This window comes from Solea solea, chromosome 3 (genome assembly GCF_958295425.1).
Source record: "Solea solea chromosome 3, fSolSol10.1, whole genome shotgun sequence".
NCBI classification, from domain to species: Eukaryota; Metazoa; Chordata; class Actinopteri; order Pleuronectiformes; family Soleidae; genus Solea; species Solea solea.
The window spans coordinates 27,003,855-27,023,014 of record NC_081136.1 but is presented as its reverse complement, the minus strand read 5'-3'; the positions used below and the strand labels follow the sequence as shown (position 1 = coordinate 27,023,014).

The 19,160-nt window shown below is 39.9% G+C and overlaps 1 protein-coding gene across 7 annotated transcripts in view; it reads left to right on the top strand.

Moving 5' to 3' along the window:
- The window catches only part of lrmp (lymphoid-restricted membrane protein), a 27,946-nt gene extending 8,837 nt beyond the window's left edge, over window positions 1-19,109 (top strand). The window contains exons 13-40 of one of the 7 annotated variants that reach the window (XM_058624331.1): window positions 71-135; window positions 288-381; window positions 730-876; window positions 1,300-1,380; window positions 2,006-2,157; window positions 3,238-3,349; window positions 3,782-4,058; window positions 5,036-5,082; window positions 7,178-7,274; window positions 7,717-7,876; window positions 8,819-8,903; window positions 10,903-10,949; window positions 11,094-11,182; window positions 11,313-11,485; window positions 12,216-12,300; window positions 12,501-12,555; window positions 12,667-12,694; window positions 12,935-13,075; window positions 13,392-13,526; window positions 13,627-13,777; window positions 13,880-13,926; window positions 14,065-14,133; window positions 14,472-14,530; window positions 15,276-15,374; window positions 16,018-16,152; window positions 16,925-16,951; window positions 17,776-17,924; window positions 18,077-19,109. In XM_058624331.1, coding sequence (XP_058480314.1) covers window positions 71-135; window positions 288-381; window positions 730-876; window positions 1,300-1,380; window positions 2,006-2,157; window positions 3,238-3,349; window positions 3,782-4,058; window positions 5,036-5,082; window positions 7,178-7,274; window positions 7,717-7,876; window positions 8,819-8,903; window positions 10,903-10,949; window positions 11,094-11,182; window positions 11,313-11,485; window positions 12,216-12,300; window positions 12,501-12,555; window positions 12,667-12,694; window positions 12,935-13,075; window positions 13,392-13,526; window positions 13,627-13,777; window positions 13,880-13,926; window positions 14,065-14,133; window positions 14,472-14,530; window positions 15,276-15,374; window positions 16,018-16,152; window positions 16,925-16,951; window positions 17,776-17,924; window positions 18,077-18,219 — 2,949 coding nt within the window. In that variant the 3' untranslated portion in view covers window positions 18,220-19,109. The remainder of the gene's footprint in view (window positions 1-70; window positions 136-287; window positions 382-729; window positions 877-1,299; window positions 1,381-2,005; window positions 2,158-3,237; window positions 3,350-3,781; window positions 4,059-5,035; window positions 5,083-7,177; window positions 7,275-7,716; window positions 7,877-8,818; window positions 8,904-10,902; window positions 10,950-11,093; window positions 11,183-11,312; window positions 11,486-12,215; window positions 12,301-12,500; window positions 12,556-12,666; window positions 12,695-12,934; window positions 13,076-13,391; window positions 13,527-13,626; window positions 13,778-13,879; window positions 13,927-14,064; window positions 14,134-14,471; window positions 14,531-15,275; window positions 15,375-16,017; window positions 16,153-16,924; window positions 16,952-17,775; window positions 17,925-18,076) is intronic. The other 6 variants (XM_058624330.1, XM_058624332.1, XM_058624334.1 and 3 more) reach the window with 6 other exon arrangements.
- Window positions 19,110-19,160: the final 51 nt, after the last annotated feature.

Genomic DNA, 19,160 nt, shown 5'->3' with positions numbered 1-19,160 from the left:
CCATGTATTAGAGTTGATATGTAAATAGCTGCGATGAACTGACTCACTTTTCCTCTGCTGTTGATTCTAGCTGCTGAGGGCAGACAAGAGCAAACTGGAGAGCCAGATGCAGATGTTGTATCCTCAATTAGCTGGGTAAGTGATCCAAGGATGACCTGGGGTTGGAAGGGTTTGTGATATTAAACATATTTTGAATTTGGGGTGGCTTTAACACGTTTTTCTAAATATTTTGTTTATGTTTGTAATGTTTTTCCTCTCCTGCTTTTCATGTTCTCTTGTCTCTCCAGGGCTAGTGTGTCCCTGTCAGTGGCTTACAGGTTAAACCAGAGCAGCTCAGGATCCCTACAGACAGAACTGGCTTTGGCACAATCACCACTGGGGGTCAGCACTCCCTGCTCTTATCTGCCCAAAAATACACTTAATCAACAGATGCTCAACAAATAATAGAAACTTCTTGACACACTGTTGCACATTTGCACTTGTATTCACACTGCACAGAAAACATATTTACACTAATCAACAATGTTGAGAATTGTCTGAGAATTGTTATGGATACAAATGGGTGATGATCCATTTCTCCCACAAACTGTTAGGATTCCCACAGTCACACTGTCTGCACCTTACTTTGGACATACATGCTATTTACAGTATTGGTCCAGTTTCTTTGCAGTAATGGAGATAGCATCATTGTTTTTGTATTATAAAAAAAAATACTGTTATCTCCCACAGGCTCCTCATGGAGTTGACCATTTGTCCACTACTATGAACATCACCTCTCCGCTAGATGAGACACTGGACAGAGAGGTGTTTCTGCTGCTGCAGGGACCCAGTCCTGAACACATGGCTCTCGAGTTTAAGAGTCTTCTAAAAAAACTGGTAACCAGCAATGATAAAGCATGCACACAGACATAACCATGATTTCACTACATATTATCTATGAAACATTTCAGAAGCAACAGAGTCTCTTAACTCTTAATTGGGCTTGTTTTACAAGGCAGGCAAAACTGCTCAGGTTAAATAAGTTTCACCTGCAGAAAAAACTTGACAGTGACTAAATTTAACTTGCTTTTTCAGCTAGCATCGGAATGATAAGAGTAATGAGTTTAGTGTTGAAAAAAAGATAGCGTTTTAAATGTTTGTGAGGGAGATACTAGTTTCTAAGTGGGACTGGGACTCATCACTTGGCCAAGATACAATTGGTTTTAGCATTACTTTTTAATTTCATGTTTCATTGTATTTCTCTTAATATGTCTCTATAATATTGTATGTCTCACAATATACTTTCTCTTTGTCTCTCAGAAAATTAGTTTTAAGGAAGAATCCGACTTTGTCTTATCCACAGTTAAAGGCATTGTGGACAACACAGACAATGATCTTCAGGTCTGATATATACACACTTTTCTACATTCGCATAAAATTACTGCAGTTTTGCATACACACTGATTCAACATTGAAAAAGGCAGTTTCAGTTGTTTTTTTTGCATGAATCACAAAATTATATAATCTATCTTCCTCTCCCTCCACCTGTTGTGCTCTTTCTATCACTTCCTATCTGCACTTTCTCTCCATCCCTCCCACTATCCCACCTCTCTAGAGGGCTTTCACTTATATAACTCTCCAACAGGCCTCATCCAAGCACTGCCATTTAGTCACTGTTACGCGATGAACACAGCCCACTTCCCTCCTCCCTCACTGTATCTCTCCGTCTCTCCGGCTTTCTCTCTTCTCCCCTCCTCCTGCAGTGTTGCCATTCTGCATTCATTAGCCACGTTCTTCCATAAAGCAGTAAACATACCAAATGAGACAGAAATCATTAGTGAAGCAGAGCTGTACCAGTGCAAGTCTCCGGCTGGCTTTTCAGTGTGCCGGATTGTGAGGAAAGATTTTGTCAGATAGGTGTTAGAACTTTTTGCAAGGTGTAAAAGACGACCAGCTATTTAAGCTGTGCGTCATGTGTCCTTCCATCCAAGCGAGCAGCTGACCTCTTGGCCTCTTCTTCCCACAGACGGTGCAGGCAGAGCTGGATGCGAGGAGGGCCGACTGGGCCCTTGGCCTGGACCAACTGGCCCAATACACAGACTCACTGGAGAAGGAGCTGATCAAAATGGCCAGTAACATGAGGAGGTCTCGTACCGAGATCCTCCACCTTTCAGTCAGGTGAGGAGTTTTTTTTTTCCTGTCTCTGCACTGCCTTTGTATCAGTGGCTTTGTGTGTTAAGAGTTGGGCAGTCACAGATATGGGAAGTGAAGTAAGTGCATGTTATTAGAGCAGAGGAATAAAGAGTAGAATTGCAATCAGTCTTGTGCTGGGAAATTAAAGAAAGCTTGACTTGCAGATAAGAAAATATAGTTGTATGCAGTGATCTCCCAGGTTGACTCACTAAGAAGTGACTATTTCTGGAAAGTTGAGGTAATATTGATATCACTGAAGAGGACATTAGTAGTGAGTCAGAGGTTGAACTTGCATCATAATTACTATGGAAAAATAGTAACCGTAACCTAAAGTTTAGCTATCATGAGTAACCATACTCAGACCTCTACATGTGTCTCTGAGGTGTCGTTTCTAGTGCTCGGTTTCAGTTGACTAATCAGTTGGACTTCGTGGAGGAAAGACATGTCAATCATCTTGGCCTCAATGACCATAATGGGACCATTTCACTAGGTTTGTGTCTGGACCATATCTGGACTCCAAACCAACTGTGTGTGAAAGGGTTTTCCCTGTGCTGTATTTGACTATTTGCATGTGTTTTCATGGAGACGGACATCCCCTGCAGATATATAACAGCTCTGATGTGGTACATAATCGGACCATGAGGGAGAACAGGTCAGGTTATCCAGCTGCGATTCACAGGCTGGCAGTTGCCAGGGTGAATTAAAAAAATAAAGAGGGCTCGTTGTAGGTGTACAGAGAAGATATGTGATACAGAGTATTCAGATTAAGACTGGACTGTGCTAGGGTTAGCTAACTGAAGTGCACATTGGTGAATCGGTGTGTAGTCTGGGATTGGGCTGTTGAGATAGTGAACTGAAATCTTTACTGTGCCAGTTGGAGAACTGGTGCTTGTCACCCTGGGCAACACAATGGGACACTGCATGGGCCTGCGGATTGGGTACATTATGTCCATTATGCCATCATCGGGATCTTTTTGCATGTGTTTTTCTGACTCTACTAAGCCTACTTTGATCATTTGCTCACTTCTACTGTCAACAATACTAATGACATTGTGTTATTTGCAGGGTGCAAGAGCAGGAGAACCAGAAGCGACAGCTGGGTGAGGAACTGGAGCAGCTGAAGACACCCCAGGACAGCAGAGAGGCCTCATGTCAGACACCTGCACCAGATGAAGAGGTGAGAAAGGCATAAAGGAACCAACATCAGAACTACCTGATTCCACTGTTCTCATAAGTCATCTTTAAGCCTCAAGACTTGTGCTACATTGTTTTCTGGTTGAATTCACCACAAAGCTGGCAGCTTTGTATTGAATTCAACTTTAAAATGTACATTAAGTATATTTTGTACATATGCTTGAAGTGCAAAACAGTGATTGTACTGTATATGACACATGCACAGAGTCAGATGCAGCAATACAGCCACACAGTGCTCCTTAACACAAACATGCAGTTTACATCAGCTTTGTGCTGACGTGGATAAATCTGCAGGGACCATACTATTTTACACAAATACTGCAGGTGGTCAGTGCTGTGTTTTTGTGAGGCCATTGTGGTTGACGGAACAAGATTTGTTTGAGGTTTTTCCATTTCTCTTTGTGTCTTCTTTTAGCCTGCAGATGGATACTTGGACTGGGATGAGGAGTTTGCCCTCCAAGACTTCCTGAAGAGTGAGCTGGCAGAGGGGAATTGCCAGGTTCTGGATGGACAACCTGACGGAGGACCTAAGGATAAAGGGAACAAATTAACAGACAGAAGTGAGGAGGAAGATGGGGTTGAGAGGTGGATGGTGGTGGATACTGAAGGAGAGGAGAGGGACACGTCAACTCCTCTGTCTGCTTTCTCTGTGGGGGCCAAGCCTGAGCAGGGTATAGTGGAAGAGAGGCGAGGTGAGTGTGGACATACTATCCAGATATTTAACCAGCTTTAGTATGCATCAAAAGTAGCCCAAAGCTAGCTTGAATATCCTAGTGCAAAGCCAGGACTAAATATAGGTTAATCATTTTCTAGACCTCTTGTGACCCCAGTGCTCATGTTCTCAGCTTTAGATCAAATTCAGTAGGATTACCAGTACAAATAATTACTGGCCTAGTGCAGTTACATGTGTTTTCTTAGCAGAATAATATTGATCGAATCGTTTAAATGTACAAACTGTAGACAAATTCATTGAATAACTAAACGACACATGAATTGAATATGCTTTTATCCTCATATTTCATGTGCTATGCATTTGGTATTGCTGAAGATAAACGTGACATGTCTCTTAAAATCCACAACAATAGAGCTACGAGAAAATGCACATAACTGGTACTAAAGTATTTTTTGTGTGAGTGGATTATCCCTGTGTAATCCACAGCAGTCACAGGGCACTCAGCCACCCTTAAAGTACCACTACAGTCCACACGCTCACTCTCTGTAAAGGAACACACATACCCTGAGGCCATTGGAAGCAGACCCCTGCCTTCTATGGTTGTTGTGGCCCTGTGCCTCTAAAGGTTGTGTGTGAGAGTGAAAGTGTGTGTGTGAAATCCTCTTTTTCAAGGTCCTTCTATGGCCAGGTGAAAGAAACCATCTGAGTCCATGAAGTGAGCTCACTAATCTCTCCATTCCTCTGCCTGCACGAGTGGCTGGCAAGCAGAGAGACAGAAAAGCAAGAGGGCAGATATGGGCGTTAGCACTACTTTAGCCATACATGATACTTTAACCCCTCTGTTCCTCCCTCAGCATAATGCCTAAGTCTAAACCGTCTATAGTTTAGAAAAAGGTGGGGAGGTTTTTCAAGCACATATTTACCCTGTTAGATAGAACAAATAAATCTTTTGTCTTTTTATGTCTTTTCTTTATTGCTTTTTTTTATGTCACACAGACACTCCAGTCTGCACTGAGTCAGAGGTGATTTGTCAACCTTTGCAGGTAAACTAAAATGTGTCCTGTCATCAAAGTGTATGGATTATGTATAAACCTTGCACTCAGTATTTTGCTTTATATTTTATTAGGTATTTTGTGAAAATGGCACACATTTAACATATTGGATTTAAACACTAAATACTGCTAGGGTCCCTTAATCAAAGCAACTACAAAGTGAATTGTGGAAAAACAAGACAACACACTGGCTAACTAGTATCGAATATTTCCTTTCTCATTCTAATGTTTCATTGGGAGGTTGCCCTTGAAGTTATAACAGAGACAGGTTAAGTGGATGACATGATTAAACAGTGTCTAAAATGGAACAGTTTGTTACCTTGAATAGAAATATGGATTTATATCAATTTAAAGAGTGTTAGAAACTTTTTGACTAATATGAGTTCACTACTGAAACAAATATATTAGTTTTGTCTTTTTAGATATTTTAATGCTGATATTTTGCATATTATATTAAGTCTTATTCACTCCAGAACAGTAATTTATTAGAGTATGGTCGCACTTCATAAGTCTCCTTCTCAGAGCATTGATTCTAAATGCCCAACCATGTAACTGGATTCAAAGCTACAAATTAGCAGTATTTTTCCTTGAGGCAAGTTTTAAAATAAATATAGTCAAAATGTGTTCCACACATAGAAATATTTATTTTGGTCTCTCTAAACTAGTTTCAAACTTTTAATTTATGTCCTTTGAAAAGTGATTGCGATCATTTGTTGATTGCTGTTGGTGAAGATGAATTTCAGCTAGGGCAGTGTTTCCCAATTCTGGTCCTCCAGAGCTCGTCATCAAGTTCCACAGGACTTGATGACGAGCTGACCATTACCATTTGAATAAGGGGTGTTTTGAGCAGGCCAACATCTGAACCATGCAGGGCAGGGGTCCCTGAGAACCAGGGTTGGGAAACAGCAAACCACTGCTCTGTGCAGGTTGCATATTAAAACAATTGAATGTCAGTTTGTTGTTTTAAAAAAGATGCAAACTCATTCACCATGATTCAACAACTATTGCTGAAGTCCTTTTTTTGTTAGACGCTGAATCATGAGCTGCTCAGCAACCAACAGGATGTGATTGTATGTACTAGGCAGCTGGCAGGGGTGAGAGACTGCATGTCATCAGGAAGCAGGACAGTACTACAGCAGATGTGATGCTCATCTTACCTTCCTTGATTTATGAAAGCTCAAAAAATATTTAGTTTGGCATACATATCTTTGTTGTTACGGGAACAAAACCATACATGTCCTGTGTAGTTGTGGGAAGTTTTGATTTACAGTTGTCATTGGGGATAAGACTGAGACTTTATTCTTTATAAATAAGAGTTCAAACTGAGGTTGAAACCTGCTGGTCCACATCACAGTGAACAGTGTAGACTGTTATTGATAAACATACTGGGAAGTAATAACTGGAAGGTAGGAATATTTGAACACCATCTGTTCTAATGTACATTGTGATTTATTCCTTTTCTCAATATAAGAAATGCATGACATTGCACACATAAGACTATCAATGCTCTTTCGCTATCCCCCTCCTCCTCACCTTCTGCACTCTCTTTCTCTTATTACCATTTGTCTACCAAATAGCTCTTCACATATACTGTAATTAGTCACAGGCAGCAGACTGCTTGCTTGTGCAGGAGCTTCCTTATACTGTATTTAATGATAGTGATGGGACCTAAAGATCACATTGGTGTAAAGAGGAAAATGATATGAACCAGCATTTTTATTTTCTCTACATTAATTCGGCATTAAATAACCATATATTCTATACATTAAACTGCACATGACATGTCTGTTATTCTTTTCATTTTGACACTTTCTAAACATTCTTCATTCCTCAGTGTTAAACTTTGTACATCTGCTATTCCTGCAGTCACTGTGAACATGTTTGTTACTGTCCTGTGATGTTGACAGTAACTGAGGGTCTTTGCAGCATCCCATCACTGACGGGGCAGCTGCTCTGTGCGGTTTGTCAGCTGTTAAAGATTTGCTTTTACTGCCTGACTACAGGCCTACTGTTTAGTGCATTGTCGATGTTTGTTGCTAATTTGACTTTCTTTTGAACATTTATTTTGTGTTTGTTTTTTTCATAGGAAAAAGCAGCAGCGCTATTGAGCGCCCACTCACAAGCTGTCAGCTTTAGACACCCAGAGGCTGAAGCTCTCCCTGATCCATCCCACTCAGAGAAGAGTAAGACCTCCGCCTCCCCCACTCTTGCTGTAACTCGCGCTAGATCACTCGCTGTCATTCTGTTCCTCTTTCTTCTTCCTCGACTGTCTGCTATTCAACTGCTCCACTGTTTGCATTTTCAATTTAATAGTGAATCATGCCATGAATTATTCAGAGGAGATTGAAGAATACCACAGAATGACCATCACTTTTGTTGTTTTTGTATTTGCATTACTGCCTTTTAGTATCATATACTGTCATATGGGTCCAGATTGTATTAATGTTTGTGTATAAACTGATGCTGCGAATATATTTAAAATACTTAAGCTAATGTATGTATTTTACTGGAGAGCATGTTGAACTACTGTTTTTGTTTGTCTGTTTTGGAAATTGTACCAGTTATAATAATTCTTGTGGTACTGAACATGTATGTTAAGATCTAGCATTGTCCTATTCTCACCAGATGCCTCTTCAGAAGTCTCTGAAACGACAAAGAATTTGTACAACTCACCTGAACAAGAACAAACGGTCACACCTGGTAACACCCCTCCCTCAGCAGCAGACATGGTCTCTCCTGATGGTACATCCCCTGGGCCAGAGGAGACCATTGCCAATAATGAAAGGTAAAGGATTGAATTCATTTAATTTCCACTCATGCTTTTCTAATTATTACATGACAAATTGCTGGGGGAAAGAAAGCGTCATACTCTGATGGTGTCTTTTTGACAGTACCACCAGGGGCTACCAATTTTGTTGTGTTTTTTGTTTTGTATAATGACTGATAGAGGTGTGGAGAAATTGCTCTATGTTGGCTGTGGCTATGCATTGTTTTGTACCCCAACACATTTAATATATTTATATCAACAAAACAAAAATAATTTGGTAACCGATTGATTTTAAATGGGAAAATAAGCAATAATCAAACTCTGAAGCAGTCTTTCTCAGAACTTTGGTTGCGACAAAAGGGTAGGCACAGGGGCTTTTTTGGGGTTGGTTATTTATAGATCAAACCTGGCCATGAAAATTGGTGATTTCCTATTCAAAATGTGTTACAAAATTGGGAGAAAAGGGGGGTTAATGTATAAAAAGTTTGCTCTTAACCAATTTTCTATTATTTTTGTTCTAATTAAGTTCTTTTCCAGCAACCTAAACGGGAACATTGTCAATACACTCAGTTTTTGGTTTGTGTTTGCAAATTCCATCTATCAGACTGACATGATGCTTCTATCAGTCACAAAACTGATGACCTCACTCAGCCTCAATTGGGATCTTACCCATACATTTAGTAGTCACCTTTCGACTTGTCATTTCCCTATGGCTTGGCCTCTTTTGCTAACCAAATAGATTTTTTTTCACTGTGGGAGGCGTGTGCAGAGTAATGAGCATCTCTGCTGCTTTGCATGGGCACGGTCCACCTACAAAGAGACGAAAGCTGTTCTTTACCTCTCTCTGTTTCATAATAAGATAGTTTTGTATTATTAGACAGCAAGAGAGCGCATGTAAAATACATTAAGAAAGGAGTGCATAAAAGCTGAGGTTTTACCTTTTCCCGTGGGGGTCAGCAGTGAGCCGACCAGTGAGGACTACAAGGGAGGAGGAGAAAAGGAAGGCAAAGCGGACTCGAGCACAAGCGACATGAACTGCTTTAAGGTTAGTACCAGAGGGAAGTACATAAGTACAGCTTCCTCTATTTTTATAGCATCACAATCCCCTGTGCTTCCTCTTTATTTTATCCCCCCTTCTCTCTCTCTCTATCTTTGCAACTTCCTGTATGTTTAAGCTGAGCGAGAGAACGGTGCGTGTCTGTGCGTTAGTGTTTTGGGTGAAATTCTGTGGTGGAACGGCCAGGGATATAAAATTATTAGAACCATCAGAGAAATCAGGTGGCCATTATTCTACCAACTGCTCCAGCAAAAGGAGTTATGGCATCTGCCCCTGAATTCTGTTGCCAATGGAGGCAAGTACAATATAATATTAAAACATTTATACGCTTTTGGTATCACTATGTTAAGTTGCCATGCTACGTATTTTCTAATACATTAATTAACACAATGCTGCGTGAAAGAGTTTGCAGTAATTTGTGTAATTAATAATTTTGGTCATTTATCTTTGAACGATCACAGGAAACTTTTTTTATTGCGATATACCTGGGCACAAATTTAGCAAAAAAACAACTGATGAGTAACTCGCACAATGAGTTGTCAAAATTGTTGTTGGATACAGGTTTTTTTTTTTATTAAGTAAAAATAAAAAGTGAAAAAAAATGACAACAATTATGTTCCAAACCCATTATCAAAGGAGTGGGCACATTAGAACGTTTTAGATAGGTATGAACCATTAATTCTGTGTGGGCCATTTGTTTTTGTCAGAGATGCTGTTGCAACATTTAGAAGTAGTGACTATTGTGTAAACAACAGTATAGCCTTTAACAGTGGGTAAATGATTGGCAAGAAATTAATGTGCAGGCAGGCTTTATCATCACATTGAGAGCCAATAATATGGGGTTTTCATTGAACTGTACTGCCATACAATGCTTAATAACAAATTATGATACCTAACCTTATTAGGATGGCATGCTGGATAATTACAGCAGAGTAATATCAGTGTAGTGATTAAGTTAAACATTGTGCCATTTAAAAAGTTTTGCCCTAAGTGAGTAAATAAAGAGAAAACATATTGGTCCTTGAATAGAGCCCTGTGACACCTCATCACGACATTGCTTTTGGGGAGTTGAAGCCATTGACGGACACAAATGTCTGCTAAAGAAGCACGTACAGATACCCACCCATGTTCTCAACTAATGACTTCTAACATTCTATCTTGATTTTATCTTGATGAATCTTTTAATCTAATCTTTAAGTATCAAACATTTGGTATTTTGGTAACACTAAAATGTCCCAATGATGACTGTGGTGGTGGCGGCTTAGCATTATTGCATAATTTAGAAAAGAAAGAAGCTCGACATGAAATTCACAACATTCTGGAGGACTTGGAAAACATTTTTAGTTCTTGGAAAATAGCTCCCCATGGAGAATTTATCAAATGAATGAATGTTTTGGATACAAATCTGATACAGTTAATGTTGCTTTAAATAGTAGAGTTTACTGAGCATCAGCCAGTTTTGTTTCTCTTCACTGCTTGACATTTAAATAGAAATCTGAGGTTTTGTATTCCATGCCATGGAATAGAGGAGGTAGCTCTCCTGTTAATGAGGGAGTTTAAATGCAATATTATGTACACTTCTTACACAATATCCTATTACATTATTCACCTCGTTCGAGTGTGTGTTCGTGTTCACGCAATAGGACTGTGTATGCACACTGTCCGCCTCCGCTACTCATCATTGTGCCAGTTTTAACGTGTTCTCTGAGCACCCTTCTCAGCAACACACACATGCACAGAGCTCCATGAAGCTTCATATTATATAAAGAATCGGCCCAGTTTTGCTGTTCCACACTCTGCACAGCTCAGATATCTCACTGCCATGGGACAGGTACTCATGCATATACACGTATATGTACATGTACCTTTTTAATCATTGACCATTTCTTGTAATGTGGGACAGCAAATGTGCTGCAAGGCCACCTGTCTTTTTCTCACCGCCTCCCTCCCTCATTCTCTTGCCTTTTACTTTTGTCCATCCTCTCAGAGCCTGAGCCTGGACCAGCTGGCAGACAGATCAGCAGCTGGGGACACGTGAGTGATTGACTGGTGGCTTGAAAAAACCTTTTGAACTTGCATCTCTTCATATAAAAAAAGCCACTTTTTCTATGAAAGGCATTATCATTTAGGTTTACTGATTTTGGTTTTGTGTAAAGCTGCTCTGTATGTGTTTTCCAGCACAAGCCTACTACCTGTGTTGATAGAAGAGGAAGAGGGTGTGCAGGATCATTCAGCTGAAGTTCCAGGAGAAGCCGTCAGCATGGCAGGTAAAAGACTATATCTGTGTGCACGAAGGAGATGAAGTGAGGAGCTGATATTTCTCAGCTGCTTGTTTGTTTATGCATTCTTACATCAATGTGTAACTTTGACCACCCACGCACCAACTCTTCCTTCCAGATACAGACCGGCTCAACCGCAGCAACTTATCTTACAGCAGCTCCTCTCAGTCAGGACCAACCTTTACACAGACCTGCCAATCAGGGAGTGGCATGGGCAGTGTGACCTCTGACCCCTGCCAATCAGAGGACAATACAGCCAGAAAGGACTTTGGAAAAAATAAGAGGGAACTGGTAAGACCTGTTTTACTCTACAACTTCATTATCCAGACTGTTTCAGGGGTTTCTTGTGTGTAGATGTTTGTGTTTCATTATTAATTTTTTTTGTCTGATTTATCTACAGTTTTTTTTTTTTTAGTCTTTATTCTAGCTTAGAATTCCAGTTTATTCATGAAAAAATAACAGTTTGCAGTTATGTAATTCTGAAGCAGTACATTTTAAAAAATAAAGTTAAAAGATTTTAAATCTTACTGGATTTTTTTGTTGAGAGAAGATGCCACATTACTACACAAACAAAAGAAACTTAAACTGAACTTAAATTTGATGAATTAGTGAAATGTTAGGTTTGTGGTGAATTGAGGTGGTGCTATTAAGAATAAATTTGTTGAGAATACCAAGGAGATAAAATCATTAACAATCAGTATGACATCATGACCTGAAAAGCAATGCTGTCTTTCCAGCTATGTGAGTGCATGCATATGAGAATGTGTGTGTGTGTGTTTGTGTATATGAGTGAGCAGGAGGAAGGGACAGCTTCATTTTAGCTCTACTCAGAATATTATCTTTCAGCTACCCTGTATCCTTATTATTTTAAGACTGTTGAAGCAGAGGGAGGGAGCAGGGAAAGGGAGTTATGTTTGCATGTTTAAATGAAATGTGAAAAATGGAGGGATTAGACATACAGGGAGAGCAGGAGAGGGAGAAGGAGCAGGAAGAGGCAGTAATGTTTGTCCGGACCATGCAGGAGCTGTCTCACGGCATGGTGGCCGTCGAGGAGCACAAGGTTGAGGAGGACCAAAGTGAGGACGGCATGACCAATGGGAAGGAATGTATGTATAATGTTTTCATGTTATACTTTTATTACGCATAGTAATATTATATATTGTATTTCATTTGCTACAAAATGTGATTCATTTTCAAAAGATTGGTTATAAATTATCCCTGCATTCAAATATAAATGGTGATTGCACTGTTTGGTCAGGTATTATTCATCTCATGATGCATGTGCTTGTCCCTTCTCTCTCTCTAGCTGAGCCACCAATTATCTCCAACTCCAGCGACACCTTTAAAGAGGACCGGAACAAGTAAGGCAACAGACATTTTTAGAGCCCATCTTAATGTTGAAATCCTTAATCATTCATGTGTAAATGTACGGAGTTGTCACAGTGTCCTAACTTTTGTCTCTTTATCTGCAGCCCGTCACCCACTGACAAGGAGATTGAGGTACATATTAATTACAGCTACAGCTTTCCAGATTTGTGTTTTTTCTTGGAAAAAGTTTATTTAAAATCCGCTTTTGAAATTTGAATAATTTTAATCTCCCAGCATAGTCACATTGGTTTTGAGTGGGACATAATAAAGCAAAGCTCTTTGTCTAATGCTCCTCTTGGCTTGCTGAATGCAATGCCACATTCGGTGTTTGTCCAATATTAACTTCAAGGCAAGTGTTTTTCATGTTTTCAGGCAGAGTTCCAGCGTCTGGCGCTGGGCTTCAAGTGTGACATGTTCACACTGGAAAAGAGACTCCGGCTGGAAGAGAGATCACGTGACCTGGCTGAGGAGAATGTCCGCAGGGAGGTGTCCAGCTGCCAGGGCCTACTGCAGGTCAGTGTGTGTATGCCAGTGATTGTTCTGTCTTGTAAGTTTTATTTTTACAGGTTTAATTTCATTTACTGTGCAAGAGTCTCAGGGAACCACCAGCTTTGTTGATTTTATGTCTGTGGTCTTGTATATTAGCAAAATGTGTAAGCTGAAAAGTTTATTTTAAAACAGCATACATGTTTCACACAAGTATTGTGATTGAGAAATAATTGTACTGTATGGTCTTTGTAGCACAGCTAATACAGCAAATCTAATGGTGGCCTGAGACTTTTGTATAATACTGTATGTTCTCAGTCTTGGTTCTTATCATTCCACGCAGGCTTTGATTCCTCTGTGTGAGGATGACAACCAGTCCATGGAGATCATCCAGAGACTCCAGAAGAACCTTGATATCCTCATCCAGTCCATGACCAGGGTGTCCAGTCGCTCTGAGATGCTAGGAGCTATTCATCAGGTGGGCATTAGAACTAACCTGAGTTTTTGCAGAGATAACAATAACACAAATTGTGTTGTCTTGACTGATGATTATTCAATGTGAATCTTGTGAATGTTAGGAGAATCGTATTGGTAAGGCTGTGGAGGTGATGATCCAGCATGTGGAGAACCTGAAGAGGATGTACACCAAGGAGCACGCTGAGCTGCTGGAACTGAGAGAGACACTGATGCAGAATGAGCGGTCATTTGGATCACAGACTGAAAGAGGTAGTAAGTGAAGTACACAGATGCATGCAATATAGATCAAACAGTATATACTTGTATGGACAGAGATGCGCACATACATGTTAATTAGTATGTTCCTCTATCCAGATGACTTCCGTGGTAAGAAGCAGCCGTCATCATCACAGTACTACAAGGTGAGCTGCATGTGATCTCATTCTCCATTGCTCAGTATTTACTGTAGGTTTAATTTGTGTTAATTATGTTGATGTGTGACAACTTTTTATTATACTTTTATTTAAATTGACATTTATTTCCCATGGATCCCCTCACAGCCATCAACCCGGCGGGTCAGCATAGCAGCAATCCCCCGCTCTGGTGGAGGCAACATGCTCTTTGACATGGTAAGAGTGAAACTAAACTATGTCTTACTGATCCACTTCTGAGGTTTCTCATGTTAATTGAAAGATAACCGTATATACATTATGCTGTCCAATATAAGTTTTCATTATGCTGTTTTAAAATTAATCGACACTTAAGACTACTGAAGTACTGGTTGCCCTCTGCATCCCTGATGGAAACTTTTAGAAAATCCTAGTATATATTAAGTATAACTTGTATAACTATATATCTCTTTAAATGTAACATTTGCATTAATCACAAATGTTTTGTGGTTGTGCCTTGTTTTTCAAAGGAATATTTTTGTTTATGCATTAAGCCTTGAACTGTTCTTTTCCAACAGTCTAAAACACAAGATGGCATGGAAACTGAAATGGAGAGACTGACCAGGCGATCCCCATGGTAGGTTTTTTACATACCATCTATTTATGAAATGACTGTTTGCTGTTACATTATGATATGTGTATATCAAGTACACATGCAGACTACAGTCTTTTTCTTGCATTAGGAGGACCACAAAAAACTTATCAATAAGCATTTCCTCCATTTATCACTTTATAACAATTACAATGCACTAATGCATTTGTTTATTTAATTAATTTATTAATTGATACATTGATAAAATGAATTAATTGTTAATGGACATGTTGATATGTTTATTGCCATAAGAGGAATTATAAAGTTTTTACAATTGTAATGTGAATCCATCACTAAATTAAAAGGCAATTCACAACAATAACAAAACAGTCAACAATACATTACATTAAAAAAAACACGCCATTTTCATATTTGCATGTCTACATTTGCTTGTCTACTTCCCTTTATTGGTATTTTATTAATGCAGTAATATATTTTTGTTAGTATTGATTAGTTGAATAAATCAATTAGATATTGATTTGAATTTTTTTTTTTTTTTACTGTGCAGTCATTTGGTCATAAATGAATGAAACACTTCATTACTATTTCGGTGACACGTGGTCAGTGAGTGGGGTTACAATCAAAGCAAGAAAACCGTTAAAATGCCTTTTAAAGGTGGTGCACTATCGACTGTTGCCGTTTAAATCAGGCCCCATTCAAGCTGTGCCATGATGTGTGGGTTGTTATTCTTGTTGTTGTTGTGCACCAATGTAATAATGGTGGTTTCCAGGAATGTGGCAGGGAAGAACACGGCCCGCCCTCCATTAAAACGCTTTGTTAGCTCAGCGGCCTGGGTTGATACTGAAGAACCCTCTCTCATGATGAAGGGGTAAGAAATACCATGGAGAAGGATAACGCGCTGGTTGTGTCGCACAAGCTCGTTCACCGTGGACACAGATGCATAAAGATGGCTGCACATGTCTTAGTGGTGGATAATTTCTCCAAAAACTTTGCACTTGATGTTATCTGGAATAGATTTGTATCATTGTTAAAATACAGACTTTTCAAATGGGTCTTGAAAGAAAGTTCTGGCAGCCATCTTATTGTAACTGCTCCATCCTCGCTTGGGGAAGTATTTATCAGATGCTTACATTCTTGTAGCATTTCCATATATAACTCTTTTTTTGACAAGCTAAGCTAAACTTGAGGCTTAGAGGATATTAATCATGCTCCACATATCTCAAAGTTTGGGACCCTGAATCTTTGTATCATAATATTGGACCATATAGCATGTACAGTATTTCTGGGCATGTGGCAGATTATGTTGTAAAACATTTTTAGGGATCTATCAAAACTTGTGTACCGCAGGGGAATTCAAGTGTTTCGGGGGAATCTGCCTGTTTGTTTTTGCTGCAGATGCATGGAATCTACATGTGTACTCACAGAACGGGTTTGGTTATGTCTTCACGCTTGTATTTGAATGTGCAACTGAACAGTGTGTTTGTGAATGCCTGACCCACGCGTGCCCACAGGATGACCTGCAACAACACAGACTGCCAGTCAGAGGACGAGCAGCAGCAGAAGGAGGAGCCAGTGGCAGAGAGGAGGAGGTCCAGTCTCAGTGAGCTGGGCAGCAAACTCACCTCCTTCATTCTGCCACTCAAGACGTTAGTTCAGCCAAATGCCAACTGCTAGCCCACTGTGGCACCAATCTCTACCAGCAAAGCCAAGAGGCTAGCTGCATAGTGAAAGAGTTCATCATTTAGCCGTGCTGAGGTTCCAGTAGCTAACTGCAAAGTCATTTTTGACATTAGAAATTTTAGTTATGTGGTTTTAAACAGCCATTTCTCTGATGTTTTTACACTGCACCTCAGATCATACATCCATGTGTCCTCACTGATATCAGTGACCAATTTGATTTCTCAGTCAAGCTTGGAATCTTCTATCATTGCTCATACTGTGCCTTTTTAAATAATCTGTTGTAAAGTTAGATGGGCATGTGGAAACTCCTCAATGATGAAACTCTTTCATGATACGGGTCTGTGCTGGACTTGCTGCTTCTTTGCTCCAGCAGCTCAGGGGCGTTGTAATCGTGTTTACACAGCGTTTTCACTTTAAGGACCAGAAATGAAGCATTTCCTTAAGCTTTTACGCTGATTTGAAATCGGTGTGTGTCAACTTGCAAAAATCATACTGGCAGCTTTGTAATTTCATGCACAAATCTGAATTTCTGTCTTGCACTGTGCAAAGCATCAAACTGATGACAATTGATCTTTACTGGGCTTCTGTCATTTACTAACGTGTTCAACCATCTTGGTTTTATATACTACTACTGCACTTTGAATCTTATATTTTTCTGTGGCAACTTAATCTGTTTGTGTAAGCGGATCATGTGTTCTGAGCTTTCCTTTCCTCTTTTCCTTCCTTGATGTTGCTCAGGAGTCAGGATGAACTGTTTGTTATGCTGTAAGTGTGAAGGAAGAAGAATCCAAAGTGCTAAGTAAAGTACTCTGTCTGTCCAAACAAAACAAATGCATGCAAAAAGCCTACATTTATCAGGTACTGTAGGAGTCAGTCACAGGCTGCTTACAACCTTACACTGACTCCATCATAAGTGAGTGATGTTCGTTAGCGCTCCTCTTCTTGAAATATCACACGCCTAAATTGTCTGCTGTCTCTGCCTTACCAGCCATTGACCAAATCCCCTTCCATGCCAACTTCCATTAACTGTACTGCTGCAGCTTCTTCATTATGCTGATGGTGTGATTGGTTTTGACACAGTTTGAAACGGGTGCTTAAGTGCACTTCATTGACGCTAATCTCGGCTTGCACCTGGGGCTGAACGATTCATAATTTTCACAATTTGAAAAAATGCAATCGGCAAATTGCAAAGGCTGCAATTAAGTTGTTTTTTATTGTAACCGCCACTGATTTTGAGATACTTAAATTTGAGTATGTTCTGGTTTCTTTATGAACGACTAACAAACAGGAAAATATAATATAGTAGTTAAAGTAGTAGTAAAGTAGTAGTAGTTGCTTTAAATCTATAACAAATATTTAACTGAAGCTCAACTTTAAAATATATCGTGAGTTAAATCACAGTTGCAATTTGAGATTTTACTTCAAAAGTTCAGCCCTAATTGCACCAAGCCACAGCTCACTCACCCGCTGGCATTCATTGGATAAGCTGCCAATCATAATTTTGGTGTCCTTATCCATGCTCGCTTTATTTGATAACTTTTCCCCCCACAGTGTCTAGTATAACATTCTCTTCCCTTGCTTTTCTCCAGTCCAAGCCCTTCCTCCAGCCCTACATCTACAGACCCAGGAATGGCCCAGTCTCTGTCCCATAGCCTGACCTCTTCCAGAGCAGCAGCAGCTGTAGCCAGAGGTGGCAGGGGCCTCTGGCTCTGGTTGGCCTTATTGTTGGTTTTGGCAGGTACACTTTGTCCATTTACAGTTTGAGAACATAACATATTCTCAAGGTGGAATTGATTGCAGCTAAAATAAACAATATACTGTTTTGCATATGTTTCAATACAGTTTGCCTGGGATTAGATAATAATGAGTTTGCTTTATTGTCATCTGCAGGTCTCTTGGCTCTGCTGGCCAGCCTGGTGATGCAGCCAGCAGTAGATGCTGCCCCCGTGGGGACTGGAGACTCCTGGATGACCATCCAGCAGCTGCTGTGGCCCTACGCGGGGCTCCGGCACAACGGGCAGCCCCCCGTCTAGCCCTCTAAATCCAGGGTTGATGGTTCTGTCGCCCATTGGCCTTCTGCAGAGATTGTCTGTGCACTGGAGTGGTGATGAAGAGGGGGCAGAACACTACTCCTGAATGGATGTTTATTGGTGCCTGAAGACTCTTAAAAATTACTTTGACAGCACTGGTCAGTCCTCAGGGGAAAGTTAACCCTATAGAGGATTTTATATATCACATCACGTTTGCTAAGGTAGTTAGTCTGTGTGTGAGGATCTGTGTGTCTGTGTTGTAAGAGCAGATGCAACTGGTAGTGACCAGTGTCCTATAGTCGGCCGGTCCCAATCTTTACCGCATTATGATGCAGTTTAAAATATCAGTGCTGTGGACAACTATCAACCAGGATCCACCATGGTATGTCAAATCAGGCTTGATCAACATATCTGACACGACACTGAACAATCGTGTCACAGCTCAGTCAGGATGATGGCACTGGTCCACATAGTCAGACAATGGGCCATAGTGCACTTAATTGCCAAACATCATGGACAATGGCTCCCATTGTGCCACTTGGCTTTTTAAACACATTTCCTGCACTTGAAGATACAAAAACAGACTGGCACCATTTATAAAGGAAACATTCCTGTTCATTTTAAGTCTATAATCACTGGAAATAAAACAAATTTTAGGTGGTTTTTAATGTTTTGAAATTTATATTTATAAATGTGTTAGATTTGTGTGGAGACATAAGAATATTTGTTTATTTTTGTTAAGTTGTAATTTAGCATTGTTACAGGTTTAACACCAAAGGTTTTGTTTGTTTTTCCTCTTACATTCTTTCTGTGGTGGTCGCTGTTTTCAACTTGATACACTTTTCTATGTTCCAAAGAGGATGCGTACATTTTTGCACAAATAAAGTAGCCTATTGTACAATTAAAAAAAAAACATGCTTTATTTGCATCCAACCTTGCATTCC